Source organism: Silene latifolia, chromosome 10 (assembly GCF_048544455.1).
Source record: "Silene latifolia isolate original U9 population chromosome 10, ASM4854445v1, whole genome shotgun sequence".
NCBI classification, from domain to species: domain Eukaryota; kingdom Viridiplantae; phylum Streptophyta; class Magnoliopsida; order Caryophyllales; family Caryophyllaceae; genus Silene; species Silene latifolia.
Window position 1 is genome coordinate 35,099,205 of NC_133535.1, and position 12,809 is coordinate 35,112,013.

Here is a 12,809-nt window from a genome sequence, read left to right on the forward strand (position 1 = left end):
AATCCTCAATCCTCAAATATTTAGGAGTTCTCACCGGATCCCGACTCTCTATATATATATATATATATATATATATATATATATATATATATATATATATATATATATATACCCTTCATAATGGAATGAGAATACAGTTTTGTCTCCCTTATTTTCTCTCTAACTTCTCTTTACAATTCTCCCTTCTCGTTATTTCACAACAATTAGCTAAGATATAAGCATTTTTTTTGTCTTATCTATGAAAATGATATGTTACTTGTTGATATGTTACTTGTCTTAAAAGTTTAAGACGAATAAAACCATCTTAAATGAGATGGTTAAATACTACGAGTAATTGTCAATCATATTATATATCAATCATTTTTGCGACGGGGGTAATATTGAAATATTTTATTTATTTTTATGATCAACACACTACTACAAATCCAGGCAACTACAACGCCCCTTTAACAACGATTATTCACGAAAATCACAATAGACGTTGTAGAATGTATGGCGCGAATTTTACTAAAATAAATTACAACGGGTATGGTTATAAAAACCGTTGTTATTAGTTTTAACAACGGGTCACCCATGCACAACCGTTGTTAATAATTTGGCGCAAAATTGGCGCAAATTTAGTGAAAAGTAATCACAACGGTTATTTTTGAAACCCGTTGTTAAAACTTATTTAACAACGGGTGTTTTTTATAACCGTTGTCAAAACATATTTCACAACGGTTGTTGTTTAATAACCGTTGTCAATATCTTCCATACTATAAACCACACAAACACAAGTCTGCTGCACCCACAAAACACAAACCTTAATACACAAACACAAACCCAAAGAAGAGACCAAACACAAACACAAAACACACACTTTCTCATCGTCTCTTTATCTCTTTCTCATCGTCGCTTTATCTTCTCGCCGTCACTTTGTTGATTTCATCGTCTCTTTACGTACGTTACTAAATTATCGGTTTGTTTCATCGTCATTATTTTATTGTTCTAATTATTTCATTTCAATGTATGTGTTTTTATCGACCATTAGGTTCCGTTCAAAGATCTCTGCTAATTATTTCATTTCCATGTATGTGTTTCTAATTATTTCATTTCCATCTTCTTTGGCGTCCTTCATACGGATCGAGCATGTTTTAGCAAATTAGGGTTTGGAGAATATATTGAGATAATGGAAATGCATGTTAGTTGAGATAATGCAATGTATTTATACTAATGTGTGGGTTGAGTTGTTTTTTAATTAATATATATGTTAGGAAGTTGTGCCATATATGTTAGGAAGTTGTGCCATAATCGGATCTTGATGATGACAGATAGATCTATGGAGTTGAAAAAATGGAAGCAAATCAAACAAGCATAACTCAACACTTTCAAAATGATCATTTCATTTAATTTTAAACCAAATAAATTACAAAGAATTATCGAAATCAAAAGATGTATAATAAGCCTGAACAACCCCGGTTAAGCGTAAAAAGCGCTTCTCAACCTGCCACCAATCACGCCACTCTGGTATACCGCTAACTTCCGGGTCATTGGCTTCATATTTTGCAATAACAGATTGAATATATGCAAGGACACGACTTGCATGTGGAGATAAGGTTGGAAGAGTACAACTCAACATATCTCTGGCTGCAGCCAAGTTGCGAGTAATGTGTGACTAGGGTATGAAGATGATGATGATGATGAGGCTTTGTTGACAAGCCGGACCGCTTCACGCCTCTTAATCCAATAATTCCGTTGATGTTCAAGGGATGCTTTGATTAATGGGTGTTGATCGGCGGGAAGCCCGGCGAGAACCTTCCCATCATCTTCAATCGTTTGTGTAAGCCATTCTTCGTTGTTGATAAAATTAGGGTTCATTGCCATGTTGTTTCAATTAATGAATGTTAGTAAAGGATGCTTTAATATGTTGGTAAAGGATGCTTTAATATTTATAGCTAGTAATATTTAATTTAATTTTTTATTTTATTTTTTAAGAACAAACAACAACGGTTATTTACAAACAACCCGTTGTCTTTAGTTATAACAACGGTTTTGTATATTAAAACCCGTTGTTATAACTTTCCCCCCAAAATTGAGTCACACTTTCCACAACGGGTTTTTATATTTAAAACCGTTGTTAATAGTTTTAACAACGGTTTCCCTAAGAAAACTAACCGTTGTTAAAACCTTCTACAACGGACGCTTTAACAACGTCCGCTTTTTTATATAACAACGGTTTTTGACCGTTGTTATAGCCTGTATCTGTAGTAGTGACAATACTGGCTCATTATCAATCATTGAAATATTTAAATTAAAGACAAACAAATTAAATCGGTCGAGAGCAAATGGGTAATATTGAAAAACATTATTACACTCCTATTTCAAAGATAGTGTTTTGTGTTCAGCATAGTACTAAATCTCAGTACTAGGGATATCACTGGGGCGGGCCGGTGGTGGATATAGGCTCCCCCGTACCCGTACCCACCAAGAAAAACTCGTACTCATCCCCGCCTCACCACCCGTGGCGGGTACAAGTTTCCAAAACCATCCCCGCCCCAACGGGGGGAAATATAAAATCGTACTCGCCCCGCTTTTCCATTAATCCACTACACCATAATTCTATTCGATAAATTTTTTTCGCAAAAGTTGATTTAATCACTGTTAATTTCCATTTTTTTGAATTTATCTTTATAATTTTAGTTTTTTCACCAAAAAGTTAGTAAAAAACTTTATAAAATAGCTAATATTAACATTATATCTTAATTATAACTAAATAAGATTTAAAAAATTTTCATAATCGTATTAATTTTTTTAATGATTGGTGGGTAGGCGGGTATGAGGTGGGTAAGATGCAAAATCCATCCCCGCCCCATTACCCATGGCGGGTACAATTTTCGTACCCGCACCCGCCCTATCACCCGCCAAAGCTCTACCCATCCCCGCCCCAACTGGGGCGGGTGCGGGGCGGTACCCGCTTGTACCCGCTCCGCTGACATCCCTACTCAGTACCCAATAAGTCTCCCATATCCGTCACAAGCTTATGACGGGTTAAATATCACCTATATGGCTAGATAAGACAAAAATAAAGTGCCTAGGGAGTTACAAATCATTTGTCTTTATCTACTCATGTGGGTATTATTTGACCAGTCACAAGCTTGTGATGGATATTGTCCGTCACAAATGAGAATTTGTGCTCAGTACCACATAATTAAATAAAAATGAAAATAAGAAAAAAGTTAATTTAGTTTTCAATTTTGTGTCAACCTTTTAAAGGTATAAATGTAATTTCGAGCAATGAAAGTAGATAAGACTATATTTCGATCAATATTTTCATCTATGTACATCATTACTTCATTTTTTTCATCACTTAACTTAGAGATTTAACAAAAATAAAAAAAACAGACAAACTTTTTTTCCGCCTAAAAAAACATAAATAAACACAAATTTGCACGACACGCACTGCTAATATTAAAATTTCTTATATAATTCGACTTTAAGATAATTATTTCATGATATTGATCATATGAGAATATAAATTATCATTAATTTTGAGTTTCAGTTAACCGATTACTTACTTTTCGGGGAATATTAATTTTATTTAAACAAAGTTACATGAAACTAATTCCCATAACATAGTTTGATATCAAGCAATCCGCCTTAGATTCGAATTGCTTGTTTATACTTAAACTTGACTAATTTGCGTAGTACATAACATGTACTACCCCTACAAAAATTAAGAGCCGAGAATAAGCTACACTTTATAAGATTATTGCAATATTGTAATGATTATGATCAATCCAGAACACTTTCCATAACTTGCTTGTGAAATGTTTGTGCATCATGCACAATTAATGGGTGTATTTCATTGCTTCCAATGATTGTTACAAATTTGAAAAAAAAGGTTGAGAGTTAACGGATTTGTTAGGCTGAAGAATTTGTTATAACATTTAATTTTATTAAAATATCCATTATTATTTATTTGTTTGAAAAATCAAAACTTGGGAGAGAAAATTGAAAAAACTTAAACAATTTACTATTATACCCTGGGTGGCGCTATCTCGTTTTCCAAGAATTTATAATGAAGCATATATATCAACAATCAATTAAACTTTCGCGTAACTTTTATTAAGGAGCTAGAGTCTCCCTCGATCTTGATACTTAATTGACAATCGCTATGATAAGTGGCACTATCTCATTATAACATGTTATATGGTGTTCAAGATATGAGTTATACTTCAACATATATACTTTCCTTTTCTACACACTCTTTAAATCTACACTCTTAACAAGGTTAACTTTGTTTGTTTCGACCATTATACCTCTGCCTCTTATTGTTAAGCTTCTCGATTCTTTCTCTTCTTTCTTTGACACTCTCTCTGCCTCTCTCTCATGCGATTTCCTTTTCCATTTTGCCCAACAATTCTTTTCTTCCATGCTTTTCAAGCTTCGTCCTGATGCAATTTCTGATCTTCACTGTTCCGTTGTATCAGAGGCCAGTGCTTTTTAGATCCTTAGCGTTCACTGCATTTTGTTGTTTGGTGTCTTTTGTGGGTTTCTTCTGCCGTTCTGCTGCATGCATGCTCAACTTTGGCGTTGTTTTGCGGTTGCACTACACATGTATGGTGATTTGCCTAATCGGGCCCATTATTCATGCAAGTTTTTGTCCATAAATGGTATAATCTTTTGCCTTCATTATTTATAAAGACTACACTTTCCTGCATTTTTTTGGGCCTTGTATGTGTTGTTGTGTAAATTGAACTTGCGATTTTGGGATGGAAAGGCCACTGAATTGTGTGAATTGATCTATTATTGTGTCTGGAATTATGTTTTTTTTGTGCTTTTCTGGATTAATTAAAAATCTTCTGACTGTAGTTAATTTAGAGCCTTGGCGCGAGTTACTACATTGTTACCATCCTAGACTTGTTTGAGTTGTTGGTGAGGAGTTGAAGCTTGGTGTTCAGCCTCTTGGATAATTTGATGTGTTGAGTCTGCTTTTGTGCAATCATCATCAGAATATAGATTGTCGTATGTGTAAGTGATCTGCCAATTACTAGGTGCTACTGATGAGTCATAATTATATGCATATTTATGCCTCCCCTTAATTACTTTTGATACGATTTTCGTGCTAATTTATATTAATTACATGCCTTTTATGTTAGAATGTTGTTACTTCCGCTATTTGATGTTTAATGCAGGAATGATGCATTTGAGGAGCAAAGGAATGAAATGGGCATCGCGGATTGGGCATGAAGGAATACACGAAGCATGACATGAGAATCTAGAAGAATAAAGGAAGAGAAGTTAAGAAGACAACACGAAGAAATAGTTGAAATAGAGAGGATACTCGATCAATCCCACCTAGGCTCGATCGAGGAAGTAGTGTACTCGATCGAATGCACCTAGGCTCGATCGAGGATCCTATATTCTCATATATTTTCCGCAATTTCCATAAGTCGGTTGTGTTTTTCTATAAATACCCAATTCGTACCCTATGTTTATTTACGCATTATTTTACCTAGCTATGCTTTATATTACCCTAGAAACTCTCAAACACACTTAGTTTTAGTTTTACTGTTATTGTTCGGATCTTCTAAGCTTGTTCTTCATTATTATTACGGTATTGTTTCTAATCTTTCCTAAATTATTAATAATTCAATTGTTGTTCATCTTCTATACTTTTAATTATGTTTTCCTTTAATAATAATAATAACTTTATCTCCTCTCTGGCTTGTCAACAGAAACTTGCTACTGTGGATAACCTAATCATCAAGGGCTTTATCACTCCTAATAGATGTATCCTCTGCAAGCAGGCTAGTGAAACTCATGACCATCTGTTCTTTGCTTGCCCATTCTCTCAGCAGTTTTGGCAGGAGCTAATGACCTGGGCTCACCCTTACTAATAGGAGTAATAACTATAGCAGGGAGTTGGATTGGTGCCTGCACAAACATTCTAGACGGCATTGGAAGCACATCTGGGTTTTAAGCTGTTTTACCTGTGCTATCTATACCATATGGAAAGAACACAATTGCAGGGTTTTTAGTACCCAGGAGCACACTGTGCAGCAGCTGCTTTATCAGGCTAAACTAACAATCTTTGTGTCCTTGCTTTCTAGGTCCCCTACTAGATACTCTTCTCGTTTTCTTAATACTTTGCACTCTTGTTAGCCTTTCTTTTTAGGCTATAGGGGCTATTCTTTTGTAAGATCTTATCCTTTTCTTTTTTCCCCATCTTGTGGATGAATAAAAGGATTATAACTTCTTGCAAAAAAAAAATAATAATAATAATAATAATAAATGAACTAAATCACACCCTGAATAACTACCTAGTGAACCTAATCCCTAGACCTTTTAATATTAGTGAATTCGTGAAGCACACCCCCTCTTGTGGCGGATTCCACAAGGGGCGAATCAAGGGCGTGAAGCCACTCCCGCAAGTGACCCCACTCAGCCGAGGGCGCACCTCGCGAACCAGAGACAAACAACAACAACAAACTACAACCAATTTATACTACCAACAATAACACCAAATCCAATTAGACAACACAACTGACATACTAAACAATCAACAGTACTGAGTATGAAAACCTACCTTTAGCAATCCGCAACCATACCGCATGCGACCATAAGACGACAAGCAACCACCGTAACCACCTATTACAAACAGTATGACAAACTCTATTTCTACTACCACAACCATAACCAAAACATGTTTTTAGCCACACACATCGAGTTTTACTTAATCAAAGTGAACTTTCAAAGTTTCATGTGAAGAAAAGTGTCAACTGAAGTAAAACTTTTAAGACAAAACAAGAATTTTCCAATTCACTTTACCCTCATAATTTCATAAAAGACAGTTTCAAAACTTCAAGACACCAAGTTTTCACAATTGCTAGGAGTATTGAGATCTTAACCCTTCAAAATAAACTTCACAAAAGATTATTATTACAAAGATTTGGGCAAAATTCAGTTTGGAGGCACTTTTAAGACGAAATGTTTTGATGAAATTAACCAAAATCAAGCACCAAAAATGATACTAATGCATTCCTTACTTTATTTCCAACTTTAGATATGCAAAAGATGAACAAAAATCAAATTTTTAGAGCAAACCCTAGAAATTTCGGTCCACACATACTCATAAATTGGTTTGATTTTATAATTTCTAGCATCAACAACAATGATTTAAGGTGATTCTTATCAAAATACAACAAATATAAAGAAAAACTTTGGGTGTAAAACGAATTTTTCAGAAAAATCAACACTTTCACATACTACTAATTGATTAAAACAAAGAAAAGGAGTAGCAATCTTACCTTGAATGAGTTGCAAATAGATTGAGTGAAAGAACAAGAAAGATTCAAGATGAATCAATCACAAATTACCCAAAGATTTGAGAGAAGAAGGTTTAAGAGAATTTTAGGGTTTTGAATGATAGGAAAATAAGAAAAGAATGAAGGAAAAAGGGAGTATGAGTCCCGATATAACTCGTGTACTATAGCGTACTTATTCGATCGAGTGGCTCGGATAATCGATCGAGTAGCCTCTACTCGATCGAGTTAGGGTTACTCGATCGAGTTTCCGCTGGCAGAATAAGTAACGATTATGTTTTTCCAACGATTCCGATCAAGTTACCCAACTACTAGCTCGAGTAAGGCCTACTCGGTCGTGTAGGCACTCGCACTCGGTCGAGTAAGATTAAAACAAGGACAAAGATTACGAATTCGATTAATTGTTCCTGCAAAACAACAACTCGTTCGGAGTCCAGGGTATACTTGGAACTCGTCACTGATTATTTCCATCCGATTACTATCCATTAACATTAACTTGCACATAACGCACTACTACAATTTAAGGCTACGAGAACGCCCCTTCAAGAACGGTTGATAGCGGAACTGGTCTCTTTTTAATTTTTAGTTTGGGCGGGCATATAGGGTTCCAATAGAGAACGGTTGCTTGTTCAAACCGTTCTCATAGATTAACAAAGAGAACGGTTAGGTTTGACCAACCATCCTAAAAGATCAAATAGAACGGTTAATATAGAAAACCGTTCTCTTTGAAAAAACAATGAGCACGGTTTGTATCACCACCGTTCTCTTCTAAATATCCCTAAAAGACTATTCATTCATATGACTTGCCGTCTACCATTCTACGGAGCAGTGGCGGATCTGCGAGGGAAAGTGAGGGCACGTGCCCTCACGTGAGAAGAAGAAGAAAAAAAAAAACTAAAAAACTGGAAAAAAGAAGGAAAGGCGCCATAGAAGTATAGAACCACATAAACCTAAACACATTACACAAAACAAAACCAAAGATCCCAAAATCCAACCACCCCACCGCCGGCCACCTCCTCACCTCCTCACCTCCGGCCTTCCACCTGCCATAGTGCCGCCCTGGATAATGGGTATTGGGTAAGTAATTTTTTTCCCCAAATTCAATTCTTAAGCATTTGATTGATTAATTTGTTAATTGTTCTTATTGGTTTGTTAATCTATTTAAATATAACTAAAAATTTGATCGCTTTCAACATGGATTAGTGTAGAATAACTGTTGTAAGAATCATAATTATACTTCGGATCCATAGAATGGTTAGGATCTGAAGGTATAATCGGATAATCGGTTAACTTAAGGAGTAAATAATATAAACCAGGAGGATGAGACTGTTCGGATTTCCTGGATTGTTTGGAACCTGAATTTGTGAGGGGTAAACATGTGAAAAATATGATCAAAGTGTCTGACTTTTTCTTTGTTGTGTTCTGCTAATTAAATTGTTTTGAATAGTTCTTCAATTGCTATTATGTACTCCGTAGTTACTAAGAAATGAAGAAAGGATTGTACTCTTAGATGCAATGGATATCTTATAAATATATAACCCAGTAAAATTCACAGTCTCGCAGAGAGCCCGAACAGAACCCAATGTTTACCACATTAGAGCGAAGGCAGATGGCTCAAAGCTTAGGTTAGATTGCCAAGCTCATCAGCTCATGTATCAATATGAGTAGAAAGACGAATCAAATAAGTCAGCATATCTATCATCATCTTAGCCTCATTTAAGGATGGATTCAAGACATTGTTCATCCTCTATTAACATGGCATGGATACATATGGCGGTGGAGCATATGATGAGCTAAAGGTATATCATTCTAGTTTCTTGGCAATTTCTCGAATGATTTTTAGGTCAGGCCTTAGTAAACCTTGTCCTGGGGTGCAGCAAATGTGATTTATTTCAAGTTTTGTTTTGCTTGAATTTGCTTAATTTTGATTGTGTGAGTTAATTAATTGGTCATAAGAGGTGAGCTAATTGATTGGTAATAAGTTCTAATTGAAAAGCTGAAGTTTTCATTATGTGAGACGAGTTGATTTTAGCCCGTATGAGTCTATAAAACAACATTATTGTACAAGCCAGTGTGTAATGAATGATGCTGTCAATTTTGTGAAAATGGGTGATTATAAGCAATAAAAGAAATTGTAGCATTAGACCACTCTTTATGTTCCATATGAATTGCAGCAAGGTTGGGAATGAAATACGTCTATTTTTTGAGCCATTTGGATGATTATATTACTATGTATGAACGATGTTAGAATTTTAATGTATAAATGTTGTCCGCATTTTTTTTGGGGGTGTGCCAATGTTGTTGATTTGGTAAAATCTCTTTTTGGCCTTGATATAAGAGTTTAATCAATTCTTATGTTGTTGATTTGGTTTCGAAATCCTGCATTGAGAAGCATGAAATTTGACTTGGTGGTTTACTTGTGTTATGAAGAAGTCTTATATAGCTTTGGTTTTTTTTAGTTGATAGTAGTATATATTGATTCTATGGCATTTACTGTTAATGTATTTTTATAGTGATTGAGCTCTGGATGTTGAACTTCTTGAATTTGTCACATGTAGTGGCTGAGATGCAGATGATCAGGACCCCGAATTTATTTGGCTTGCTGAGTTTTTTGCCTTGCCTGCAACGATTAACTGTAAGCGTAAACCAATACTACTTGGGACTCAATTTATTTTATTAGTGCAGATGCTAGGGAAGTAAATAAGATGAGTATTACTCCTTAGAAAACAAGTAAAGACCAAGAGAAGACCTGTATTTAATCACTAATGCTCTTTGCAACGCAGTTAACACTCTTATAACCAAGTACTGCCATAGTAATCTTAGCTAAAGGTTCGTTCCTCTTACTCTATATTATTGAATATTAACCGGAGTAGAGCCAGGATTCTGAATATGTGATTTATTTGATATCTGAAGTTGGCAGTGAACTATAGAATGTATATGACCAGTTCCAAGTTGCTTCTTCTTATTTTAGAGTATTTGCTTTGTAGTTTGAATTTGCTACTGACTTTAGCCTTTATGTTTAATTATTGCATAAAATTTCCGAGCATTGTGCACTGGCAAGTTTGCAATCTCGTCCTCTTATTTATACTGTTGTTTTCATTTCCAAACTTTTAAATAGTGGTGGATAGAATGGTCTTAAGCTATGAGTTTGATATATACACTAGATGGCTAGAGAAAATATGTTGGCTGTTTTTAGGCTGCTATCGAGTTTCTATTACTGAAATGCTGCGCTATTTAAATAAATGAGGACTGCGTAAGCATTTTTGTTGGTCTTTCGTGTAATACTGTTTCACCGACTCACTTTTCATTAAAAGGGTGGGGGTTCTGCTGCTCTCTGTCATGGCCAATGAGTTATCACCCTATTTGTGAAAAAATGAGTTTTGAACATTGGTTTGTTGCTTATTTTAGGAGAGAAAGGTATTGGCAAATCTGGGAAACCGCTGCACTACAAGGGAAGCAAATTCCACAGGATTATTCCAAGCTTCATGCTTCAGGGAGGTGATTTCACTCTCGGGGATGGAAGAGGTGGAGAATCAATCTACGGAGAGAAGTTTCCCGATGAAAACTTCAAGCTGAAACATACTGGACCCGGTACTTAACTACTTTTGTTGTCTTATTAGTGATTATTATGTGAAAGGTTGTTGTGTGTTTAGAATCAAGACATGAGAGTTCTATAATACCTAACTAGAAGGGTTATAACAACTTGTTGAATTGAAAAATGTTCGTTGAAGATTATAGTTTTTTGGGCAACGGATATTTATCCTTGTCTTCTTTGAATGTGTAGGCCTTCTCTCTATGGCTAATGCAGGTCCCGACACCAATGGGTCTCAATTCTTCATTACAACTGTAACAACCAGCTGGTGAGTGAACTATGCATTTAACAATGGAATTTTGTACTGCTAAGAGCTAGTGAATGATGTGGTATAGTTGAGGGCTTTCTATTTATTTATTCCTGGCTAATTATGTGAAAATATTCTCATTGTTCGCTTTTTTATATTGAAGTGTTTTGAATTATGTGTGAAGTGATTACTTATTTTAGTTAAATAAAATATAGGGTGCTCGAGAAAAGAAATGCTATCGATCCACTTGCCAGGTTCGAGGAGAAACCACTTACTTGGAAATTAATTGAGGTATTATATATTCTCAATTGTTCAGACTAGCTATTATCTCTGTTAGTATCCTAGCATTCGTCCTATGAAGCATATGGACACTAACCAAATATTGAATTCTCTTTTCCTGCACGTTCCCACGAAATACTCCATTGTTTCTGTCTTGGCATGACAAATAGTGTAAAACCGTAGCAACAAGGTAGTAGTTACACCAGTTATGTTTCTAGTGTTTCTTTTTTGCATTTCCTATGAGATGACCAGTGAACCTCCCTCCAAAGCAAGGGAGTAGATATAATATTTTTGTCATAGGGAACGAAATACTCTATTGTTTCTGTCTTGGCATGACAAATATTTTTGTCCTATAATATATAATAAGCTGCCCATAAGCTGAATTTACCACTCTTAATAATTGTTTTTGTCATAGGGAGTAGATATAATATGTATATCTCATCATAGGTTTCTATTTTAGTGTCCTCGGCAGCCCGTGTTGGGAGTGTATTATGCGGATATTATGTTTGCCGATATATGTTGGAGATTATCAAAGGAAGATATATTAATATTCTCCCAAATGTATGTTTTTTTTCTTTATTTGAATCATTTGCATCTCTTTTTTTTTTTGCATTTCCATCTTAGGTAATTATTTTACTTTTCACATCATATATTCATATATACTATATTAACTATATTTTTTAGGTGTCGTGTGTATAATAGTTCGTGTTTAACGCCCCAAAGACATACAACGTTAGCAAATTGACGAGGTGTGGAATATTTGGGTTGAATTCGCACTCCAATTTAAGCCTGAAAGCAATGATGGATGAAGATGATGATTATAATTTTTGGAAGATGCACATGGATGCGGCTAAGTGATGAGGATATAAGAATTTTAATTTATGTTTTGCAGAAGGTAGCGTATCTTTGATATTTGTAGCCTCTTAAAAATATGATAAGACTTTGTATATTTGCTCAAGGATTTTTCCTTATGGATTCAAATTAAATTTGAAAGTTGTTTGTTGCGTAAAACTTGCTGAAGTTTATGAATTGTAACAGGTTTAATTTTTATGAGCTATACGGTTGAATCGTGTAGGAGTTACGATAAAATTGGAAATATTAAAAAAAAATGTAAGAATCAAAGGGAACGGTTGTATCATCCCCCGTTCTTTTTGAAAAGGTTCAACAATGGCGCCAAACACCTCTATCAAAGAGAACGCCTTAACAAAGAGCCCGGTCCCCTTTTACACCCGTGCTGTTTGAAATATCAATGAGAGCGGTTCCCATTAGCAACCGTGCTATTTGAAATAACAACGAGCACGGGTTGACCATTTACCAACCGTTCTCATATGTCAAAGAGAACGCTTGGCCACAGGCCGGTTGAAAGACGCATTTAGAACGGTGCTTG

General features: G+C 35.2%; 1 protein-coding gene across 1 annotated transcript in view; it reads left to right on the forward strand.

The window, feature by feature from the left end:
* LOC141605481 (peptidyl-prolyl cis-trans isomerase B2-like) overlaps positions 1-12,433 on the forward strand; it is a 44,907-nt gene extending 32,474 nt beyond the window's left edge. Inside the window, exons 2-7 of the mRNA XM_074424268.1 lie at positions 10,337-10,360; positions 10,713-10,895; positions 11,089-11,164; positions 11,359-11,434; positions 11,883-11,983; positions 12,107-12,433. Of these exons, the coding sequence (XP_074280369.1) occupies positions 10,790-10,895; positions 11,089-11,164; positions 11,359-11,434; positions 11,883-11,983; positions 12,107-12,167 (420 nt within the window). The 5' untranslated portion in view covers positions 10,337-10,360; positions 10,713-10,789 and the 3' untranslated portion in view covers positions 12,168-12,433. The remainder of the gene's footprint in view (positions 1-10,336; positions 10,361-10,712; positions 10,896-11,088; positions 11,165-11,358; positions 11,435-11,882; positions 11,984-12,106) is intronic.
* Positions 12,434-12,809: the final 376 nt, after the last annotated feature.